Source organism: Episyrphus balteatus, chromosome 2 (genome assembly GCF_945859705.1).
Source record: "Episyrphus balteatus chromosome 2, idEpiBalt1.1, whole genome shotgun sequence".
Classification (NCBI taxonomy): Eukaryota; Metazoa; Arthropoda; class Insecta; order Diptera; family Syrphidae; genus Episyrphus; species Episyrphus balteatus.
The window spans coordinates 15829574-15852071 of NC_079135.1; the positions used below are offsets into that span (position 1 = coordinate 15829574).

General features: G+C 30.5%; 1 protein-coding gene across 3 annotated transcripts in view; it reads right to left on the reverse strand.

The window, feature by feature from the left end:
* Nucleotides 1–1503: 1503 nt before the first annotated feature.
* LOC129912345 (zwei Ig domain protein zig-8) overlaps nt 1504–22498 on the reverse strand; it is a 312649-nt gene continuing 291654 nt past the window's right edge. For 2 of the 3 annotated variants that reach the window (XM_055990562.1, XM_055990561.1), the window contains 3 exons: nt 12361–12488; nt 7481–7649; nt 1504–1886 (listed from right to left, as the gene is read on the reverse strand). In XM_055990562.1, coding sequence (XP_055846537.1) covers nt 1600–1886; nt 7481–7649; nt 12361–12488 — 584 coding nt within the window. In that variant the 3' untranslated portion in view covers nt 1504–1599. Of the gene's footprint in view, nt 1887–6453; nt 7409–7480; nt 7650–12360; nt 12489–22498 lie in introns of those variants that run through there. The other variant, XM_055990563.1, reaches the window with a different exon arrangement.

The window sequence follows — 22498 nt, forward strand, 5'->3', positions numbered from 1 at the left end:
TTCATACTTGAAAAATTCAGCCGTCCTGTATTTAGTTCCACGAAAAAGTTTATCTATCCTGTACTAGTCTGATTCCTGTACGCCTTTTGTCCATATAATTTTGCCTTATGTACTTTTGTAAAAAAAAATCTTTTGGAGTGATTTATTTCAAGATGTTTTTGGAAATTCTATTTTTATGGCTGTTTTTATTGACGTTTTCCATAATATATGTAATTTTTAGAAAATATAAGCCAACGTCTGAAAAAGAGTCCGAAAATTTGGGCACTTTTCGGGCACTACGGATTTAATTTAGCACAGGTCTTTCGAAACTGCATACTTTCTGCGAGATTGGATGTCTTAAATGACTGGCCTAAAAATAGTTTTGATAGAGTAAAATGCTCGTTTTATTCAACAAAATTCCATTTTTTTTTTAATAAAAACACAAAATTTTTACATTAATTTTATTTATAATATATTTTATTTTTATCGTTTATTTTTTTTTCTCCTTATTGCTTTTACATAAACTTTATATTATTTTAATGTTTTTTTTTTTTAATTTACTTATATATTTAATTTTTTGGTTTTCTTCTAAAATATACAATAACGTTTTTTTATATCATAAATCTCATAGACATAATTTTCGATTTGAAATCATTTTTTTTTCTTTTTCAAATATTTTTAACATTATTATTTTGATAGAACATTTTCGAGATGTTGTGTGTTTCTAATTTAGTTTTTTTTTTTAACAGTTTATTATAATTTTATACAATTTATACAATGATTTGATTTTAATTTTTTTATATTATTAAGCTTATATTTATTTCTTTTTTTAATTTTATTTAAATATCCAAAAACTATTCTATCACTTTGACATCATTACACACTTAACGTATTTTAATCGTCTGTTTTTTTTTTTTTTTGTTTTTCATTTATTTTGAGTGGGCTTATTTCTTGTATTTATTTATTTAATTTAAATTTTTTTTTAATTTTTATTTACATATTATAAAAAGTTGATTTAGTACAAAAAAAGCAATGAAAATATTTTGGAGAGTCCAAAAATGTATGAAAAGCTTTAATAATCTTACAAAAATATAAAATTTGGTTAAAAGATGCTTTGAAATTAAAAAAAAAAAACTCATTTATGAAAAAAAAAAACAATATATTTTCGCTTAATAGAAAAAAAATTAAAATTTTAATTCGTATAAGCTTATGAAAAGAATTTAAAAAATCGGCTAAGCTTATTCTAAATATCAATTTAGTTTTTTTTTTTTTTTATTTATTTAAGAATATGTTCATATCTACTTACATCTGTAACAATTTAATACATTTTCATAAAATTTAATTATAATTTTATATCTTAACTTATTTTATAATTTGTTTTAATTATTTACAATAGTTTTTTTTTTGTTTTTAATTTTTATTTAATTATGTCTTCTATTTTTTTTTTTTATCTTTTCTACGAATGTCCTTGATATTTTTAAATACCTTTTAAACGCTTTTAAAAATAATAAAAAAAAATTATAATAATTTTATATAAAAAATTCTATTTAAGTATAAAATTTAAAAGTAAAAATTTATGCAAGCGCATTTGAAATATAGAAAAACACAAAAAAAAAATTATCACCGTACATGTTCCAACAACAGCTGATGCGTGTAACCGTTCCTTGTTGACTTTAAAGGACTTTGGTTTTGCTTTTGATTTTGCTGGTATTGTTGTGATTGTTGTTGTTTTTGTTTGTTTGTTTGCCGGTTGGAAACACATCTGAAAATGGTATTTTCACGTAACAACTTACATAGCAACAGTATCAAATGCAGGAACAACGTTATATGAAAAACGCCAAATGTTAGCTTAGATGTTAGCATTGTTGGTGTGGCAGCATTAGTTTGCATTGCTTCTGGTCGCTCACCTGTAAAGAAAGTTAAAAAAAATAAAAAAAAAAACATAAGAAAGGACAAAAAAAAACAACCAGTTTTCCAGTTCAGGTGGAGAAAAATATACTTTTTGCAAGAAAAGTCCTTGCTTTTCTATGTAGCTAAGCTATATACATATATCGTTGTGTAGCTGCTGTTGCAACTATGTTGCATAAATGAATCAGTTGAAACGTTAAATGTTATACAATGGCTTGTGGCGGTAAACAACGTGGAAAAATAGAAGAAATACAAAAAAAAAACAAAAAACTTTCTCGCTCCATGTATCGCATAGTAATTGTAGAAAAATTCAAAAAATAAATTAATTCAAAATGTAAAACAGTTGTAGTTGGAATACTATGGCGCGTTTATGGTTAGTTGAAGCAGCCACACAATTTTACAAAAAGGAGCTAGAATATGGATAACTCCTGAGGCATGAGAACTGAGAAAGCAGCAGCAGCAGGAGCAAGCTTGGTTAGATGGTATATACTTTGGTTTTATAAAAGGAATCAACTTTTATGCGCAGAGTTTGCTTCAAGTATAAATAGTTTAAAACACTCACTGGGGATTTTGGTTGTGAAGACAGAATAGAAACAACGAAAGAGTTGCTAATAAATTAGTCAAGCTTTACAGAATTCTTGGTTTTAATTTAGCGATTGTTTAACAAAGTGGAATATGGTTATAGACACAAGGAATTGGCCAGGGAATTAGCGAACAGTTGAACAAACTAAATCTCTTCGAAATGCTAAACAATGGTAAAGGATAAACTTTAACAAAAGAGCTTATAGACATTGGATTACAAATAAGACGTTTGTTTTTATTCTAATTTTTTTTTTTTTTTTGCAAATATGGATAAGAATCATATTGAAATCCAATATCTTTAGGAATGACAATAAATCTGGTTTAGGATTTTTTTTTTAATCAGCACACAAATATTGTATAAAATATAATTTCCTGTGAATCTATGTTTCTATAGGTTTTGTTTCAATCCACCGTAAGACCGCGATTATTTTAAACTTTGCCCTATTATAAATACATATTTCAAAACTCAAAGTTTACTATAGAAATGTATGGGGTAAAAAACGTGAAAGCTTACTTTAAACCGAGTCCTTGGGGGAAGTTAGTTTGGTGCTAACCGCAGCCAATTTATGAATAACAAGAAAAGTTTTTGAAATAGAAACTAATTAAATTAAATTGTAGTTTTTTTTTTAGCAAAATATTGAAAATATTTTATTGTAAGTGGGTGGAATAAGTTTTATTTTACCAAATAATATCACAGAAATGTATTGATGTGACGCATAGTGTATTTATAGAGAATAATTATAATTCGCCTTCTTCGCCGGATGTTGGAAATTCGCAAACACTATAACGTGGTTCAAAGTTGATAGATGTAATTAAAGTTTTTATTCCCATAAATCTAGTTCTTTTTATTTATTAGTAGCATTTTTATGTGTTCAACGAAATTGTATTTTTTATTTGTCAATGTTTTTTTTTCTTTAATTTTTTTTATATAATAATCTTTCAAAAAAATAGTTTCCGCCATCCCCTAGAGGGGAAGATGGAATTATATTTTTATTTTTATTTTTTAAACAAAATAAAAGTAATTATTTACTCAAAAGTGCCTTTAAAGATTTTTATGAAAACAAAATTTGTGTAATGTGAATGTCACAAATAAAATTGACTTTTGAATTACAAAAAAAAATTTGTTATTGAATTGACACTACCGGTCTTTATCATAGAACCATTTTTTTTTTTTTATTTTTGATTTTTTGAACTAAATGTTTTTGTTTATCTTTAATACTTTGCAAAATTTTTAGAAAAGAAAATTTTTTTTTTTGAAAAATCAATTTATGTACTACATATGAATCGTTTATTTCAGAAACAGCATAAGTCCATTTTTCCCAAAATTTTTTTTTTTTTGAAATTTCTCATTTATATGTATATAGTTATTCATCTTCTGGAAATAAATTAAGTATGTCAGACCCCCCAAAATACGAAAACTGAAAGGAAAGGGTTTAAAATGTATATAAAGATTTCACCCGGTGACAACATTTTTTACTGTTAAATACATGACTTTTTACCAGTTTTAAATTATTTTGGCAGCAATCTTGACACGCACCCCCTTTTGTTATACATCTTTAAAAAGGTAAGTAATTATTCTATCTATATCTATTAAATTCATTAAAATTAAACTCAGGATTCAAAATTTATAGCCAGATCTCTCGCTGTGGCAGAATTTTTAACTCTTGAATTATATGACATTTTACCAGTTTTAAATTATTTTGGCAAACATCATGACACGCAAGCCTTTAAGTAATACATTTATCTACTGCTATTTGATTTATTAAAATCAAAAGCTGGGTTCGAAAACTATAGCTAAATAAAAACAAAAGTTTTACCAAAAAAATTTCGTTTTGAGCAGAAACGACATAAGTCCAGCGACCTTAAAGGCTTAAAAACCCGCTAAGACTTGAAAAAAATATTTTAAAGGTTTTTAAATGTGTCTTTAGCTAGATTATGACTCGGCATACTCTAAATTTGAAGTGTTGTGGAGTTTTAACATAAAAAACAGTTTTTTGTTGCTCCTGAAAAGTTAGTGCTCATGGACTTATGCTGTTTCTGAAATAAACGATTCATATATTTAAAACTGTTTGATTAATCTTTTTGAAATTTTATTTCATTGTGTTGATGAATAATTTCTTAATACTGGCATACCATTTTTTGTACTTATAAAGGGAAGCAAAAACTTTAAACGCTGCGCTGATTACTCTTTTTAAAAAAAATGTCACTTCATCTAATCTTTCATTTACTAAAAATTGGCCCTTTTTTGAATTTTTTTGTTTTTAAAATATTATTATTTAAAGTTGCTAAAACGTTTTTGTACAAAAATAATATATAATAATATATTTAAAAATATTTCAAATTTTAAAAACAAGGTTAAATATTCGAATGGGTTGCATGAACTTGCTGTTAGTTCCTAAAATTCATGTTGTCTAAATTATACATTTTTTTTTCTAAGCCAATTTTTAACTGATTTACATAAAAAACACCTCGTTTTATTTGGATATAAATATTATTTAAAAATATTTTTTTTAAAACAGAATGTTGTTTTGAAAACATGTAGGTACTTTAAAAAAATGGAATTTTTGAACTTTTACAGCTTATAAATTATAGGTGCTTTAACCGAATCACATGTTTTATACATTTTTTAAAAGGTAAAATTATATCTTCTATCAGAAATTAAATCAAAAATGGGTAAAAATTTGACAAAACTAGAATTTTTTCAATGGGTGAAGGTCCAAAAAACCGTTTTTTTTCCAATAATTCCAGATTTTGGTGGTGTTAGGGACTTTTTAAATACCGTTTCGTTATCAGTGTGATTAGCTCTACAAAACGTGATAGGTCTCCGCCCGAGTATATTTTGAAACACAGTGTTATTAATCAACTATTTAATCTTTAAAAAAAAAATAATAATAGCTGTGACGTGTTGGAAAAATTCCTCAAACAAACCACTTAAAATTTTAAAATTGTTGTTTTATTTCAAAATTCCAAGAAATTGCGTTTTTAACTTTTAATACAGAAAAAATAAAACATTTATTGGTCAGTTCTTACTAATAACAAAACACTTCACTTATATTTTAGTAAATACAAATTTCCTCGCAAATGGTGTTGTGTTATGTTTATAAAATTCAAATATTCGACACTACAAAGCAAACATTCAGGAATTTTTTGAGAAAAATGTAAAAATTTTTGCTTTGAATTTTCTATATTTTCCATTGAAGGAACTGAAAAAACAAAAATGAATCGTTAAAAGCTCTGGGAAACAAATTTTATTCCATTACAAACCCGATTCTAGAATTTTTTCTATTCACTCAAATTGACATCCTAGTTTAAAAGGAAACAAAAAAAAATTTCAATAGAATTGAAATATTGTTAAAAACAATTTGTCCCTAAAGCTCATATAATTTCCATTGAATACTATCCAAATGAACTATTTCTATTCTATTATATGTATGTCATGGTTGTGTACAATTGTACTTTAAATTTATTCAAATTGACCTTATATTATATCATCCAATTTGTCTATTGTCCTCACAAGAATTTCACAATAATGCAATTTTGTGTTTTTCATCATAATTTGCATTTCAATTTTTTTTTTTTGTTTTCCATTTCAATCAATGTTTTTTCCAGTAAATGCAACTCAAATTACAAGAAAAAAAAAAACAAATTTTCTTCCTCTCAAAACTTGCATATGGTTGCATTTTATTAAACTTGCAATAATAATTCATTAAAAAAAAAGTGAATCCTCAAAGATTGTTATGGTTGAAGTGTATATCCATATATTTTTTTTTTTTTGTTTTTTTTTCTGTTTTTTTTTTCGACCAAAAATTATGAAAATTCGCATTAAAGTCACGTATTTTTCACATTTTCGTTTCTCTGTTTGGTTTGTTCTGACTTGATGGGTGCATCGCATCACCTATTTTTGTTCTTTGCAAAAATGTCATCACTGATAAGGTTCTCTTTTTCAAAAATACAAAAAAAAAAAAAAAAGACAGAAAAAATGTGGGTCATCATGTACAACTCATCAACTATACTCTTGAGAGAGATCTTGAACAGTCAATGGAACACCAAACATATATTCACTGCTTCAACTAAGGTGTAAGAATGTACATCCCAAACACCCAGCATCATCAACATCATCATCATCAACAGCCACCCCCACCACCTCCGTTATAAAGGACCCCATCATCAGGATGCAAACGTATACACATCCTGCCTGTTTCTGTGCTGCTGTTTCTACTTCTATAACGTATATTCCTGACTCTGGCTCTGAACTGAAAACGTGCAGATTTCGGAGAATGACGAGGACGATGCTGCTGCTTACTTCGGTCTTTTGGTCGATGCTCGTAGCAGAGAACTAAATTCACTTGAAACATTCACTTGCACGCCCGCAAGACCCTTCTCCAAATATCGCTGATTCAGATTGCGAACATATTCGTGCAACTATGCGCTTCAAGGAACAAAATTCTTATCGTACAAATATAGACCCCTAAATAAATGTTAGTAAGTGTAGCGAAGGATGTTTTTGCTCCTTGCTAGTATACTACATATAGAAAACGTAGTAGGTAAAAACATGGCATAAGAGGAGCCACTCTCAGTTTTGTGTGTGTCCTTATCGATGGAATCTCTTCGCTTGGTGCTGTAACGTAACCACGACACGATGCGATGGTAAATGTAGTATAACTTAATGTGTCACTATCAACTCTGTTAAGGGTGGCTTCTTCCTTATGGCAATTTTAAAAGCTGCTTTAATAATGATATCTCCGATCTATAAGACTATACACAATAGATGTGTACCTCTAAGAAGTTCCATATTAGAGTTCTCAAATGGTTATGGTTAGATTATTCTTCGAGAGTGCAAGATAGAGAATAATCTTAAGGAAAAAGTTTTTGTTAGGTTATAACCAGCAAAATTAGGTTCTTAAGCACGCCTGGTCTTTCGTTAGCTACGCGCGTTAACCTACCCGAGATAAGCTTATTATTTCTATGAAAAAAGTATAATTGAAGTATTTTTGTTATTGTTGTATATTACCTTGAAGCACATGAACGCGTATGCTAGCTATTTCAGTATTCGATGGATAGCAGGAATATTTGCCTGAATCAGGTAAATCAGCATCGTCGATGAGAAGTATTGATTTAGGATCATCTGATATACTTGTGATGAATGTGATGCCTCCACGTTCGGAGTCTTCGCTGATGACCTAAAAAAAGAAAAAAAAAAAATAATATATTTTTAAATCCATAGGAAAAATACTTAAAGCTTGCAAGAATTTTGTTCATAAAATGTATCGAAATGCTTAGCTCATATGTAATCAAATAAAAAAGAACAATTTCAGTCTCTAGGTGGCTATTATGTTAGTCCTCCATATTGGTTAAATATAAAAAAATGTGTTATAACACTTTTTTTTTATTATTTAATCAGCAATTTAAACATTTGTATTCAAAAATAGAAAAACCTATAGAAAAAGTTACGCATACGCCATAGTGACCTATTATTTTTAGGATTTGCACAACTTGAATTTGATGTCCAAAATAGTAACTAGAAATGAAAAGGCAAAGAGACATAATTCAAAATTTTAAATACTTTATTTTTAAAATCACATTAAACCTACACATTATTTTTAGAACCATCACTTTAAGAAAAATTTTCTAATTTCATAACAAAAATAATAATAGATTTTAAAAAGAAAAACAATTGACTTACATTTATGTCACTTTGATTTAAAGGGGACGATGTAATTAATGAAGATAAAATTTTGGTTTGATATTTAATCAGAATATGAATCTCCGTCTTCGAGTGCTAGAAATATTTCATTCCTTTGACACTTTTTCAAAGATTTCACCCAAAATGTATTGACATCGTGTTTGAAGTTTTTATGTGAAGTCGTTTGTTAATTTGCAGTTTTATTTTTTTTTTTTTGACATTTGGTAGCTATTTTTAGTAACCCTTAATTTTAGATGAAATTTCTATTTTATAATACATTTTCTTAAATAATGTGCTTTCAACTATTTTAAATTTGTATGAGGATTAAGTTTGTCTAGCACTCTGTAATTCAGGTAAATTTATCATAGATAATTGCATATTTGAGGTTGTTCCCACTTGAGCCTGTAGTAATATAAGCTTTTTTCGAAATAAAAACGAAAATGTGTTTTTTAACAACTAGAATTTGATTTAAACTGGCTGCCATTTTATAGCTACTCATTTAAATACAATGAAATTACTCTTAAACGATAGAAAATATTATTAGGAAGACAATGTATGTTAATTTTTTGGTGTACGACATATGTAACTGGAGCGAAAATATTAGCTTAGAAGTAAAATATCCCAAAAAATGCCATTTTGTGAATAACTCCGCTAAAAAAGAATGATCATGTGCTGAGAAATTGGGTTTAAGCCTTATAAAAATATAGCTCTATCGATCTATGAAATCAAACCTGACAGTGCCTCTGTGCGCAAGGTCAAATGACGCTTTGACTGGACTAAGAGCTCAAGTACCAAAAAAATATTTTTTTTATAATAGATACTTTTTGAAAGGTTGCCATTTTAGATAATTGCGATTTTTAAAATGATCATCTTTGGGGGTTTTTTTTAAACATTTTTTTCTTAAAATACAAAAAAAAAACTATTTTATTTTCGAAAACTGTGGGTGATCAAAATGAGAATGAAATTGACAAATTTGACACTTTTTGGGATTAAGTTACATATTGCTTTCCTATATATAAATTTTTAAAAGAGTTTCAAAAAAAGGAGAAATCTACAATTTTTCCGAAAAAAAAACAATAAAAAACTGCATCAGGTAAAATCTTAAAATGCAACGAAAAAAAAAAAAAAAAATAGCTATATTTAATGTTTTAGATAATTCTTTATTTAAAATGCAGTTAGATATTACAAAAATAATCAAAGTGGTTCTCCTTGGTTTTTTATCATTTTTTTTTTACCTCACTTTATATTATGAAAGATCTTAATAGGCCAATATGTTGTAAAAATTGTAAGAAATTCGACAAATAATAATGCACGCATTTTGAAGATAATTTTGTTGATGCAAATAATTTTTTATTTACAATAACTATCTAACATTTTTCTGTAATGCAAAATATACAAAATTATTTTATTTGCAATACCTAAATATTTTTGTTTTTTGATTTGTAATGGAAGTCTAATGCATTAAACCAAAATGAGTTCTTACAATCCCTTTTAAAGGATACCATACAAATCTTAAAAACTCTACTTTTTTAAAATAAAATTCTTTTGAAGGTTAGAAATAAGAAAAATTACACTCTTCTGCAAAATTTAACTTTTTTTTTCTCCTTTAAAACCTGGTTTTAGAAAAATTCTATCAGGTACCATTTTTGTAAAAATGATTTTTGAGAAATGTGGGTAGTTTCTAAAAAATCAACCTTTTAGATTCATTTGAACTCGTGCAAAATTAAAACTATTTGTGGCATTGAGCTCAAATTTGGAGGACTTATATGGCCTATCGATTGACACCAAATATGTCTTTTTACATTAATGTTTACTCATATTTAAAAATACTGATTTACAAAAAAAGCAGAAATATCGAAATCCTTCACTTTTTAGTAAATCCTACATGAACAAAAACACCTTAATTAAGGAAAATGTAAAATATCAACCCCCATTATATTTAAAAAGTAAAATATGTAAAGAAACCCATAATAAAATACATTAAACAAAATTTTTAAGTGTTTTGTAATTTTATATACTATTTATCTATTTAGAAATATCTTATTTGTAATAAACCATTCGATATACTGCCTTGTAAAGCTTCAGATTTGTTTCTCCTAGAAAAAAAAGTATACTTTTCTTATAGTTTCGTATAGTTTCTTATAGTCAAAAAAATTCTATCACGTGAGGATTTTGAGATATTCGCATTAAAGTATCACAAAATCAAGTTTTTTCTTAGAAAATCTCAAAAAAAACTACCCTGTCTCACAAACCAGAGCTGACCGAAATATTTAGAGTTCTTATTCAAAATCAGCACACTAAAGTCCATTAAAAAAGTATATTTTTGTTTTGGGAGAAAGATATATTAATTTTTAGAGATCAGTTTTTTTATGGTAAGATATGCCAAACCTACTAAACTTACTTAAATTAAGATATCTCGGAGAAGAAAAAAAATATTGAGAAGATTGAAACTGAATTTGGAAGACAAAAATAAGTTCTTTCATAAACCGTAACAATTTAAATTGAAAAATATTACATTATGCCAAAATATTTCTTCGAAAACAGCAAAAAAATGGGTTTTTTAGATTTTCTAACGAAAATATATAAAAAAAACGTGACGTGCTAGATCAATCCTTTAGAAAAGTATAGTTTTTTTTAAAGGAGGATTTCCTTGCAGACCAGTGTTATTTTAAATTGAGTGCAAGAAATCTGAACCAAAACTCAAGTCTTTAAAACATCATACCTATAAGGATTTGGCATGCATTTGAAATACTTGAAAATTCGTTCTGTGTAATAAATCGAAAAATCCATATACGTATTTCTTTGCAAAATAATTCCTTAAAAATTTGAATCAAATTTCAAGTGGAAATTGTACGGAGATTCTTTGTAGAGATATGTCATTTTGATATATTTTTTTTTATGAAAATGTTTTTAGTTATTTTTAATTACCACCATTCTTTAAAATAAAAAAAAAACTTTGACCGGTCACTATGGCGTATGCGTAACTATTTTTTTTTTGTTTGTTAAACAAATCATATATTTTTCAAATCATGTTTTTTTTTTTTAATTATTCAACTATTAATTATGTTCAGTATATTGTTGAAGTGCTTTGCGGTCAAAATAATTATGCATTAGCATAAATGTATATAATTTGTTGTTTGATTTTTAAGCACATGTCAAAAGTTTAATAAACTCTTCTTCATTGCACAGGTAAATTGTGTAGATAATTAAGTTAACTAAAATTTATCAAGCCAATTTACAACTTTCTAGCAGACAATTTTTTACACCTTATTAAAAAAATAATACTGAAAAGTACAATTTTGATACCACAAAAAACATTAAAAGCTATTTAACAGTCTAGACTCTAGACAAAATTTACATAATTTAACTGTTCTTTTTTGGATAACCATAAAAAACTTTCATTATGCATGTTTTTTTTCAACACAACATATCCCTTATCAAAGTACAGACATAATGACCAATAAATAATAGAAAAATAAGGTTAAACAACCAACGCCGTTCATTGTCTTGTCACTATAAGATATGATTTATGAATCCAAAAAGGTTATCGTTTGACACTCTTGCTATGTATTTATGAAAATAGCTGCAAAATATCCTTTTCAATCTCATCTTCTCAAGAAAATCAAAAAATATAAACCTTCTTTAAGGATCAAAATTTTAAGTGCTATATAAACTATATTATTAAAAAAAAAGAAAGTAAAATAACGAACCATTTTACGTTTAATCTCTCAAACGGAACAAACTACAAAAAGAACAGAGAAAATCCTTTTTCATTTCATAATGAAACTTAATCCCGTTTTCCCATTATTTTTTTTTTTTTTTTCTATCTAATAGTTAAGAAGCGACACAACGAATAAGAAGAAGCAAAATAAGGACAATAATCAAAGGGCCAATCTGTTATCCCTTATACCAAAGAGCAATTTACAAAGAAAACTTTTGCCTTCTACTTGTTCTTCTCTGCATTGGCTTGTAAATGTATAAAATGGGGACACGCTATCTTGGACAACCATGCTGATGGTGAGTTAGTGGTCCAGTCTTTCTGCAAGGAAATACCTTTTCATTCTGTCCTCTAAAAGTCTAAGAGTTTCTCTCCCACGCTCTCGGTCTATCTCTCTAAAGTGTGTGATTTGTCCTTTTTTTTTTTGTAAGCTTTGTAAGTAGGTATAGCTATACTGAGACTGGAGATATAAAAGACCATATAGACTTACCTTATCTTGATGATACCAAAATATATGTGTCGGTGGCTCTGGACTAAACTTTATTGCACATGTCAGATTAATGGTGCTTCCTTTATCCACATACAAGTCTGGTCCACCAAGTATTGTTGCTGTTGGCACTAGAATTAGATATAAAAGGATTCGTTTAGAAGAAAAAATAAAGAAAAAAAAACTAAACACTTTAACACACACACAAATAAAAATTACTAAAAAAAAAAGGATATTCTTTTCTCTGTGTTATTTGGGTTTTATTTTTATAGTTCACTCTCGTTTAGTGTTAGTTGGGTTAGTTTTTTTTTTACACTACACACATATACAAGCTCGCAATATAAGTACATTTATTTATTATGGTGTGTGAATGGGGCCAAAGGATCAAGGATGCTGTTACAGTTCAATTGATTTACTATGTTATTCCGCCTTTGGACCTCTACAATGGATGTATTGTATAAGGACAAAAATTTTATAGCAGAGGTAGGTGTACGTTAGGACTTGGGTGGGTGAGTATAGGTAAGCTTGTGGTATTAAGAAATGCAACAAAGCATCATTGTCGTCGGTGTGTAAAGTCCTTTTCACATTCTGTATGGGTACATCCTTTTACCGCAACGACTTTAAATTGGAATTGCCATATAGTAAAGACACATGGACGACACACTATACACAAAAGCTCCATCAGATTTTGTTTACTGTTTAAAGCAAGGATATCAAAAAGTAGTAGTAGGAGAGTAATGTACATGTATCTGTATATATATTGTGTGTTTTACTAATTCGCTACAAAAACATCCTTTAGACGAAATGAATCGGTATAAAAGCGTTTCAAAACGTACAACATGTTACCAATACACCATATATACGACAAGGATTCAATGGAAAAGGATATACATATAAAAGCGAGAGGAAGAAGGTTTTTCTTCCTTATATGATGGTGATGTTATTTTTTTTTTTTCTTCTTTTTGTTTATCTAAAGCTGATGACAATTTTAAGGATTACAAAGCCAATATGGGGTATTCTTATGGTATCGCTTTTGCTTTTGTTATTTCTTCTCTTTTGATTCCGAGAGTATTTTCTATAAAGTATTTCTCTCTGTTTCCACTATTAGTTGTCATCGTTGTCGACGTCGTTTGTTTTGTTGTGATGTGAATTGTTATCGATTTGGTTCTTGGGGTTTTGTGTTGGTTGGATGGAATCAGTCTAATGTTTTAGAATTTTAGAAAGCCCCCCCCCCCCGAGAGGGATATATGTGTTCTATTCAATATTCTATAAGGGAGTCTTTTGGGGGTAATTTGGAGTTTAGGATGGTGTACCTATCTTTTAAGTCTTAATGTTTTTTGTTGAGGGATTTGTTGTTTTTACCTTTTATGCTCCTTTGTATTTAAAAATCAATGGAGAAAGATAGAGAGAGCATTTAGATTTAGAGTATTATAAGAGAAATACTATGTGGGATTTGAAAAAGCTTTGAAAATCTTATTCTAATTGTTTGTATAACCCATTTTGTTTTGAAAATGAATGGAAATGAATGGAATAAGATCAAATTTAATTTATTGATATAAGGTTGAAATCCAAAAATAAATTAGGAATGTTAGAATATTGTGGTTTTTGTAGAATAACCATTTCCTTATTCAGCTGGTTTATGTGAACTGTGATAATTTGCATAGTGATGAGTTTTATTTATTAGTATTGATGTATTTTTATTAACTTAAAGTAAATTGTTTTACACCAGAGTGTTTGAAAATAAAAATATTTGAAAACCCAAGCTCAGGAATAGAGCAATTTATACTTAACAAAGTTACACATACGCCACAGTGACCACACAATGCAAAACAAAATATCAACCAAAATTATTCCAATAGTTGGAATAATTTTAATTTTTGACATTTCATTCAAAATTTTAAAATTTACTAAAGGGTACTTTGATGTCGATCCAAGGACATCGCTATCGTATGTATGTCTGTACCCAAAAAAAATAAAAATTTATGGGTACCTAAAAAGAAAAAAAAAATTTCAATTTTTTTTTTTTTAATTTTGGATTTTTTTTTTATGACTCGAAAAACATTGGTAGGCTTTTGGAAATGCTGATTTTATTTCGACATTTTTCTATTTTCTCATAAATTCAATCATTTTTATTAATAAAAAGTTATGAAAAACTAAAAAAATGTTTGCATTTAGTAAAGAATTATGATCATTTCAAGTAAAAATCGTGATTCTTGAATTTATTTGCAAAAATTCGATCAAATAAAACTGCAAGATGGATTGAATCGAAACTTTGTAAGATATTTATTAGCATATTAAACTAGAAAAAAAAAACACTCAACATTAACTTAGCGCCTTATTCTCCCAAAAGCCACCAAAAGCCATTTTTTTTTGGGTTAATTTTTAAAAATTAATGTAAAGAATACAATATTAATTGTTTTCATAAAACCGTATCAGATTTTATGTGGAAAATTCATTCAATTCTTATATTTTCTTGGGCAATCAGTGTATTTGATGGTAAAAGAAATATTGATGATAAAAACAGAGATCAGAAATAAATCTCAACCTTTGCTGCCATTTTCAATAAAGGTCATAAAATAACCTTTATTTAAAAAAAAAGAAAAAATTCGCTCAAGGTCTGAGAGAAACCTTTATTATGTATTTTGTTATGTTTGGGTCCACCAGTGAGATTTATCGCTGAGAGAAAAAAATAAATATCATCTGCAAATTTAACAATTAGAACATCGGTCTCCTGAAATATTCGAAATTGCATTGGTCGTCCCAGCGACTCAAATCACAGTGAAAAGGACATTTTTTTCATCTTTACATTTTATATTAAGCGAAAAGAGATATTACTTTGGGTCAAAGAACTTTGAGTGTCTATTATTTTTGTTGTTGAACTTAATACAAAAACTAAGAAAAAACATAATTTACATTATTTATTTTTGCAAAATAAAGACATTTTTGACATATTCGATTTTTTCCTTTGAATTAACCATTTTTGATTTATTTTCTGCGAAAACGGTAAAGGTTGATCTTTTAGATTTTTTTTTTGAGAGATATTTTGAAAAAAAAAAAAAACAAATCTCAATCGATAACCTTTATTTTGTATTTTCAAAAATAAATCTCAAACCTTAACCGAAACCTATTTAAAGTAATGTGGTAACTCTCAGAGAGAAACCAGTTGTAAAATAAAGGTTAACTATTATTTCTGATCTCTGGATAAAAGACAAAAAGATCCTTTTCCATTCAAAGATCGAGTTCTCAGTTAGAAGTGGTCAACATTTAATAAAAATAGTTCATTTAAGCTGAATGAACAAATTTTATCCGATCCGAGTGATTAGTTGGAATTTTTTTTATTCAAAGTACATAGGAAGGTACACAAAAAAAAAAAACGAAATTTTGATCAAATTGCTTGAAAAATTTAGTTATTGTAAGATTTTAAAACAATTTCGAGTTTTCGAGCTTTAAAATAAATTTTTTTAATTCCAGTACAAATATTTTTCAGTAAATATTTTCTACTCGTTTAATAAAATTTTATTTGTTTCTTAACATTTGGAAGCAGATATGTTTGGAAGAAAGTCTCGAAAGAAGTTTTGGCTTAAAATTATGAGTTCATACTACACAGGCTTTCGATTTAAGAAAAATTATTAGAAAAAAATTTAGTTTAAGAAAAAAATCTCCTTGCTGAAAAAAAGGCAATCAATTAAGTCGTTATATGGGTTTCCCCAAAAATTGTGAAGCATAGGCAAAAACTTGAAACGATAGCTTTTAAAGAAAGAAAAACTATGCATTTCAGCTAAAAGCAAGTTAAAAGTGAGCAATATATACATAATATACCTAATTTTTTTTAAATCTCTTTCAGAATAGGTATACAAAATATAAAAAAAAGTTAAAAAAATTTAGTTTATATAAGAAATTTATCACACAACTAACTCTTTCAAAAATTTAGAAAAACATGTTTTTGTCAGTATTTTTTTTTACCAACAAATCTAAGTTTCATAAGTTTGAGTAAGTTTAACCACCAAATTTCATGAGATAACATTAAATCAACTATATTCTTTTTGTTTTCAATTATCATGAGTTTAACATGTTTTAGTGTATTTATTTTCTATTGAAGGGAATTGTATTTACAATAATAACAAAATTTCTACTCTGAGGTAAATAAATCTCAGAATTAACTGTGCAAATACGCATTCTTAATTACGATTTGTATTTAACCAAATATTGAGTTAATTTAATTGTAAAGATGTACCACCACTAAAAATTTTAGTTCAAATATTATTTAACATTAAGTTTCAATCTATTCAATTTTCAAAATTTCTAAATTTCCATAAAATTAACACAATAATTTTTGCAAGCATACAGAAATTTATAAATACATTTGAAATTTCACCTCATTTGCTTTTCAATTTCATATCAAGGCAATTTTAGAAAATATAAATGAACAAATAATATATACGCTCGTACCTACTACCTGCATACATTTGCATATAATATTTGTCTGTGTGTGTGGTGTAGAGAAAAATCCTTTTTCTAAAGCGAGTTTAAATTTAATTTTCACAAAATTTAATTGAATACAATTTTCTGTAATTCACAAAAAGTTATTCCAAATTCCGTATTCACTTATAATTGTTGTCTATGTCCTATTTCGATGTCCATATATATTTTGCTTCATTTAATTCATACTTTAGAGACCCTAAAATTTTAGCTAGAATCAACAAAAACTCACACAGTAATAATAGAAAAGTTTGAATCATAAAATTTTTGAGTAGCTTGTATAGAGATGAGAGGAGATTTACGAGGATAGTGTTGTACAGTAAATTCATAATTCAATTTCACTCTCTATATTTTTCGCACACACACACATATTATTATAGTTGTTAAAATTCTATAAAACAAAATATTAAATTACATAGAAACATCCTTTTCCAACAACAACAACAACAACTATGATAAACATATTCAAAAATGTTTGTTTTCAAAAAATTCAAAAAATCATTTCTTTTGAAAACGGATAAATGCAATACAAGATGATGAAACAAATTAAAAAAAAAAAATAAATTGAAACATTGTTTTTATTTGTCAATTTGTATTTTATTTTAAATGGCATAGGTACCTACCATTTTTTTTTTTTGAAAATTTTTAAAAATTAATTAAATTTTCAAAACAAATTCTAAAAATTATTTGTTACACAAGAAATTTGATAACATAGCTTAGTAGGTACTTTATTATGAACACAAAATCATTTAAAGAGGATGTTTTTTAGCTTCAATTTTTTCATATTATTTCTTATGTTTTTTTTTTTAATTTCTTAAAAAAATCTTTTATGAATTTTTGAAAAGCTTTTATTAATAAGAAACTATTTACATAAGAGCAGGCAGTAGGTACGTGCGACCCAGTCGTGCATTTTATTTTACATAACAACAAATTTTCTGTTTTCTAAAATTCCTGCAACAGTTTTTTTTTTAAATAAATGTTTAGTAGGCATCATATACAAATTTTTGAAAATCTTTCAAATTTGGTAAGACATTTAAAAGAAATTATTTTTGCACATCTTCAAAAAAAATTTCTAGGCAATTCATTGTCGCGCTTTGAAAAAATTGATAAAAAAAAAAAATAGAAATATGTACATGAAACATGAGATTTTTTAATGTCGATTCTTAAAATTTTGTTATCATGTTAAAATGAAATGAAGCAATTTTGAATCATCGAGTCTTTGTTTTTGAACCTTTTTAAGTATCAAAACAACAACATTTTACTGCTTAGTACAATAAGACGGAAACTTAGAGTAGGTATAATGATTATCTACTCAAAGTCTACTTATTAGTTTGATGCCTAAAAACTCAAAATTCTCATAATATCCCCTGAACTAGTTATATTCTTATTATTACCATCCTTGTTCTTGGCTTAATGTCTTTAACTATGTTTTACATAATCTCATAATCTAAGCGGTTTTTAAAATGAATTATTTGTTTGCTCAACTTAAATATGAAATTATGAGTGTTAAATCTATTGATTAGTTTCAATAAGGTTGCGACACAAAAACCCTATTGACAATGATTTTAACCTCGAATTTTTTAAGCTAAGAGTACTCGAAAGGTCGGTTCTTCTACATTGCATGATAAAATTTGATTAATTTTTTTTTTGTAATATTTGATGACAAAGCCTTGAATCAAAAAGCCATGATTCCTCAAAATCGATTTTATTAGCTTAATAAACCAACAAAATATATAAATATGCACAATAAAGAGCATATATTTATTTAACTATGTAAACTTTCATAGCCCAGACTTTTTATACTATATCCCCAACTTTACACACTCAAGTAAAAAAGATTTAAATAAACTTCCTGGCTTTTTTAAGGGTAAAGCAAACACTTAACCTTCATCATTTTTTTAAAATAACATACAATACTTTTAATATACCCTCAAAAAACACACACAAATTACTTGTATGTGTGTATGTATGTGAATATGCTTTTCCAACTATTTATTCCATCCAACAAGCAAACAATGAAATGTTCTTCGAAATCTGCCAACACTTTATATCCCATGTTTGAAAAGCTTAAAAATTGGTTGGGAGGACAAGAAGTCTTGAAAAAAAGGTTTTTTCACAACAAACAAAAAAATAAAATTAAAAAACAAAAAAAATCCTCCACAATTGCATTTAAAATAAAATCAAGCCATCAGTAAGGAGAAGAAGGAGAGGATGTAGGAAATGAAAATTCACGTTAGTTCACAAGAACATCAGCAAAAGGATGCCATTAAAATCTCATTATAACTAAGCCAACTTCCGTTTCTTTCAAACAACCTTATGCCACACAGTAGATTGTAACTAGTTTTTCACTTCTTATATACATTTTCATGTAGAAAATATATTTTTTTTATTTTAGTAGCAGGAGTAGGAAGGAAAACAAGGAAGGATGCGGAAAACTTAAAAATATAAAAAAAATATATATATATATTCATGTATGTAAGTAGCTAGCTCTAGCAAAAAGGATTTTATTTTAAGCGTAAAAAGGAAAAGGCCATATATAGTATAACCTAAAGGAGCAGCTAAAGAGTAATTTTACAATCTGATTAGCACGAAATAACACGTGTAAGTATATGGAGATGAGGTATAAAGTGGTAAAGTAAAAGTTGAAAGTATGTGGAAAGGAAGTTTTAATGTCACACCCGCCTTGACCTCAAAATTTTCTCGCATAACACTACATCTTATAACAAACTTGTTAGCTTTGAACGGATTAAACTTTACTTTCTACTCTTGTTTTTTATAAGCAGGATATCACACAATAATTTTTGGATTTTTTAAAGCACATAGTGTATATTTTAACCAAGTTTGTTGGAGTTGTAAATATGTATGTCAAATTCTTTATAAGAGTTAATAGAAGTAAAAGATGGAAAAGTGGTTGCTTTTTTGTATTTAAACAAGGTGTAACAAGTTTTTGAAGTTATATTACTTTTTTTTGGAGCGTTATACACAAGTAAAATTTTTATGTCCCGAGCATGTTCCGAGCATGTCCCGAGCATGTCCCGAGCATGTCCCGAAGATGTCCCGAAGATGTCCCGAAGATGTCCCGAAGATGTCCCGAAGATGTCCCAAAGATGTCCCGAAGATGTCCCGAGCATGTCCCGAGCATGTCCCGAAGGTGTCCCAAAGATGTCCCGAAGATGTCCCGAAGATGTCCCGAAGATTACCCGAAGATGTCCCGAAGATGTCCAGAAGATGTCCCGAAGATGTCCCGAAGATGTCCCGAGCATGTCCCGAAGATGTCCCGAAGATGTCAAGAAGATGTCCCGAAGAAGTCCCGAAGATGTCCCGAAGATGTCCCGAAGATGTCCCGAAGATGTCCCGAAGACGTCCCGAAGATGTCCCGAGCATGTCCCGAAGATATCCCGAAGATGTCCCGAAGATGTCCCGAAGATGTCCCGAAGATGTCCCGTAGATGTCCCGAAGATGTCCCGAAGATGTCCCGAAGATGTCCCGTAGATGTCCCGAGCATGTCCCGAAGGTGTCCCGAAGATGTCCCGAAGATGTCCCGAAGACGTCCCGGTGATGTCCCGAAGATGTCCCGAAGATGTCCCAAAGATGTCCCGAAGATGTCCCGAGCATGTCCCGAAGATGTCCCGAAGATGTCCCGAAGATGTCCCGAAGATGTCCCAAAGATGTCCCGAAGATGTCCCGAAGATGTCCCGAAGATGTCCCGAAGATGTCCCAAAGATGTCCCGAAGATGTCCCGAGCATGTCCCGAGCATGTCCCGAAGGTGTCCCGAAGATGTCCCGAAGATGTCCCGAAGATGTCCCGAAGACGTCCCGAAGATGTCCCGAGCATGTCCCGAAGATGTCCCGAAGATGTCCCGAAGATGTCCCGAAGATGTCCCGAAGATGTCCCGAAGATGTCCCGAAGATGTCCCGAAGATGTCCCGAAGATATCCCGAAGATGTCCCGAAGATGTCCCGAAGATGTCCCGAAGATGTCCCGAAGATGTCCCGAAGACGTCCCGAAGATGTCCCGAAGATGTCCCGAAGATGTCCCGAAGATGTCCCGAGCATGTCCTGAAGGTGTCCCGAAGATGTCCCGAAGATGTCCCGAAGATGTCCCGAAGATGTCCCGAGCATGTCCCGAAGATGTCCCTAAGATGTCCCGAAGATGTCCCGAGCATGTCCCGAGCATGTCCCGAAGGTGTCCCGAAGATGTCCCGAAGATGTCCCGAGCATGTCCCGAAGGTGTCCCGAAGATGTCCTGAAGATGTCCCGAAGATGTCCCGAAAATGTCCCGAAGATGTCCCGAAGATGTCCCGAAGATGTCCCGAGCATGTCCCGAAGATGTCCCGAAGATATCCCGAAGATGTTCCGAAGATGTCCCGAAGATATCCCGAAGATGTCCCGAAGATGTCCCGAAGATGTCCCGAAGATGTCCCGAGCATGTCCCGAGCATGTCCCGAAGGTGTCCCGAAGATGTCCCGAAGATGTCCCGAAGATGTCCCGAGCATGTCCCGAAGGTGTCCCGAAGATATCCCGAAGATGTCCCGAAGATGTCCCGAAGATGTCCCGAGCATGTCCCGAGCATGTCCCGAAGGTGTCCCGAAGATGTCCCGAAGATGTCCCGAAGATGTCCCGAAGATGTCCCGAAGATGTCCCGAAGATGTCCCGAAGATGTCCCGAAGACGTCCCGAAGATGTCCCGAAGATGTCCCGAAGATGTCCCGAGCATGTCCCGAAGGTGTCCCGAAGATGTCCCGAAGATGTCCCGAAGATGTCCCGAAGATGTCCCGAAGATGTCCCGAAGATGTCCCGAGCATGTCCCGAAGATGTCCCGAAGATGTCCCGAAGATGTCCCGAGCATGTCCCGAGCATGTCCCGAAGGTGTCCCGAAGATGTCCCGAAGATGTCCCGAAGATGTCCCGAGCATGTCCCGAAGGTGTCCCGAAGATGTCCCGAAGAAGTCCCGAAGATGTCCCGAAAATGTCCCGAAGATGTCCCGAAGATGTCCCGAAGATGTCCCGAGCATGTCCCGAAGATGTCCCGAAGATATCCCGAAGATGTCCCGAAGATGTCCCGAAGATATCCCGAAGATGTCCCGAAGATGTCCCGAAGATGTCCCGAGCATGTCCCGAGCATGTCCCGAAGGTGTCCCGAAGATGTCCCGAAGATGTCCCGAAGATGTCCCGAAGATGTCCCGAGCATGTCCCGAAGGTGTCCTGAAGATATCCCGAAGATGTCCCGAAGATGTCCCGAAGATGTCCCGAGCATGTCCCGAGCATGTCCCGAAGGTGTCCCGAAGATGTCCCGAAGATGTCCCGAAGATGTCCCGAGTATGTCCCGAAGGTGTCCCGAAGATGTCCCGAAGATGTCCCGAAGATGTCCCGAAGATGTCCCGAAGATGTCCCGAAGATATCCCGAAGATGTCCCGAAGATGTCCCGAGCATGTCCCGAAGATGTCCCGAAGATGTCCCGAAGATGTCCCGAAGATGTCCCGAAGATGTCCCGAAGATATCCCGAAGATGTCCCGAAGATGTCCCGAGCATGTCCCGAAGATGTCCCGAAGATGTCCCGAAGATGTCCCGAAGATGTCCCGAGCATGTCCCGAAGATGTCCCGAAGATGTCCCGAAGATGTCCCGAAGATGTCCCGAGCATGTCCCGAAGATGTCTCGAAGATA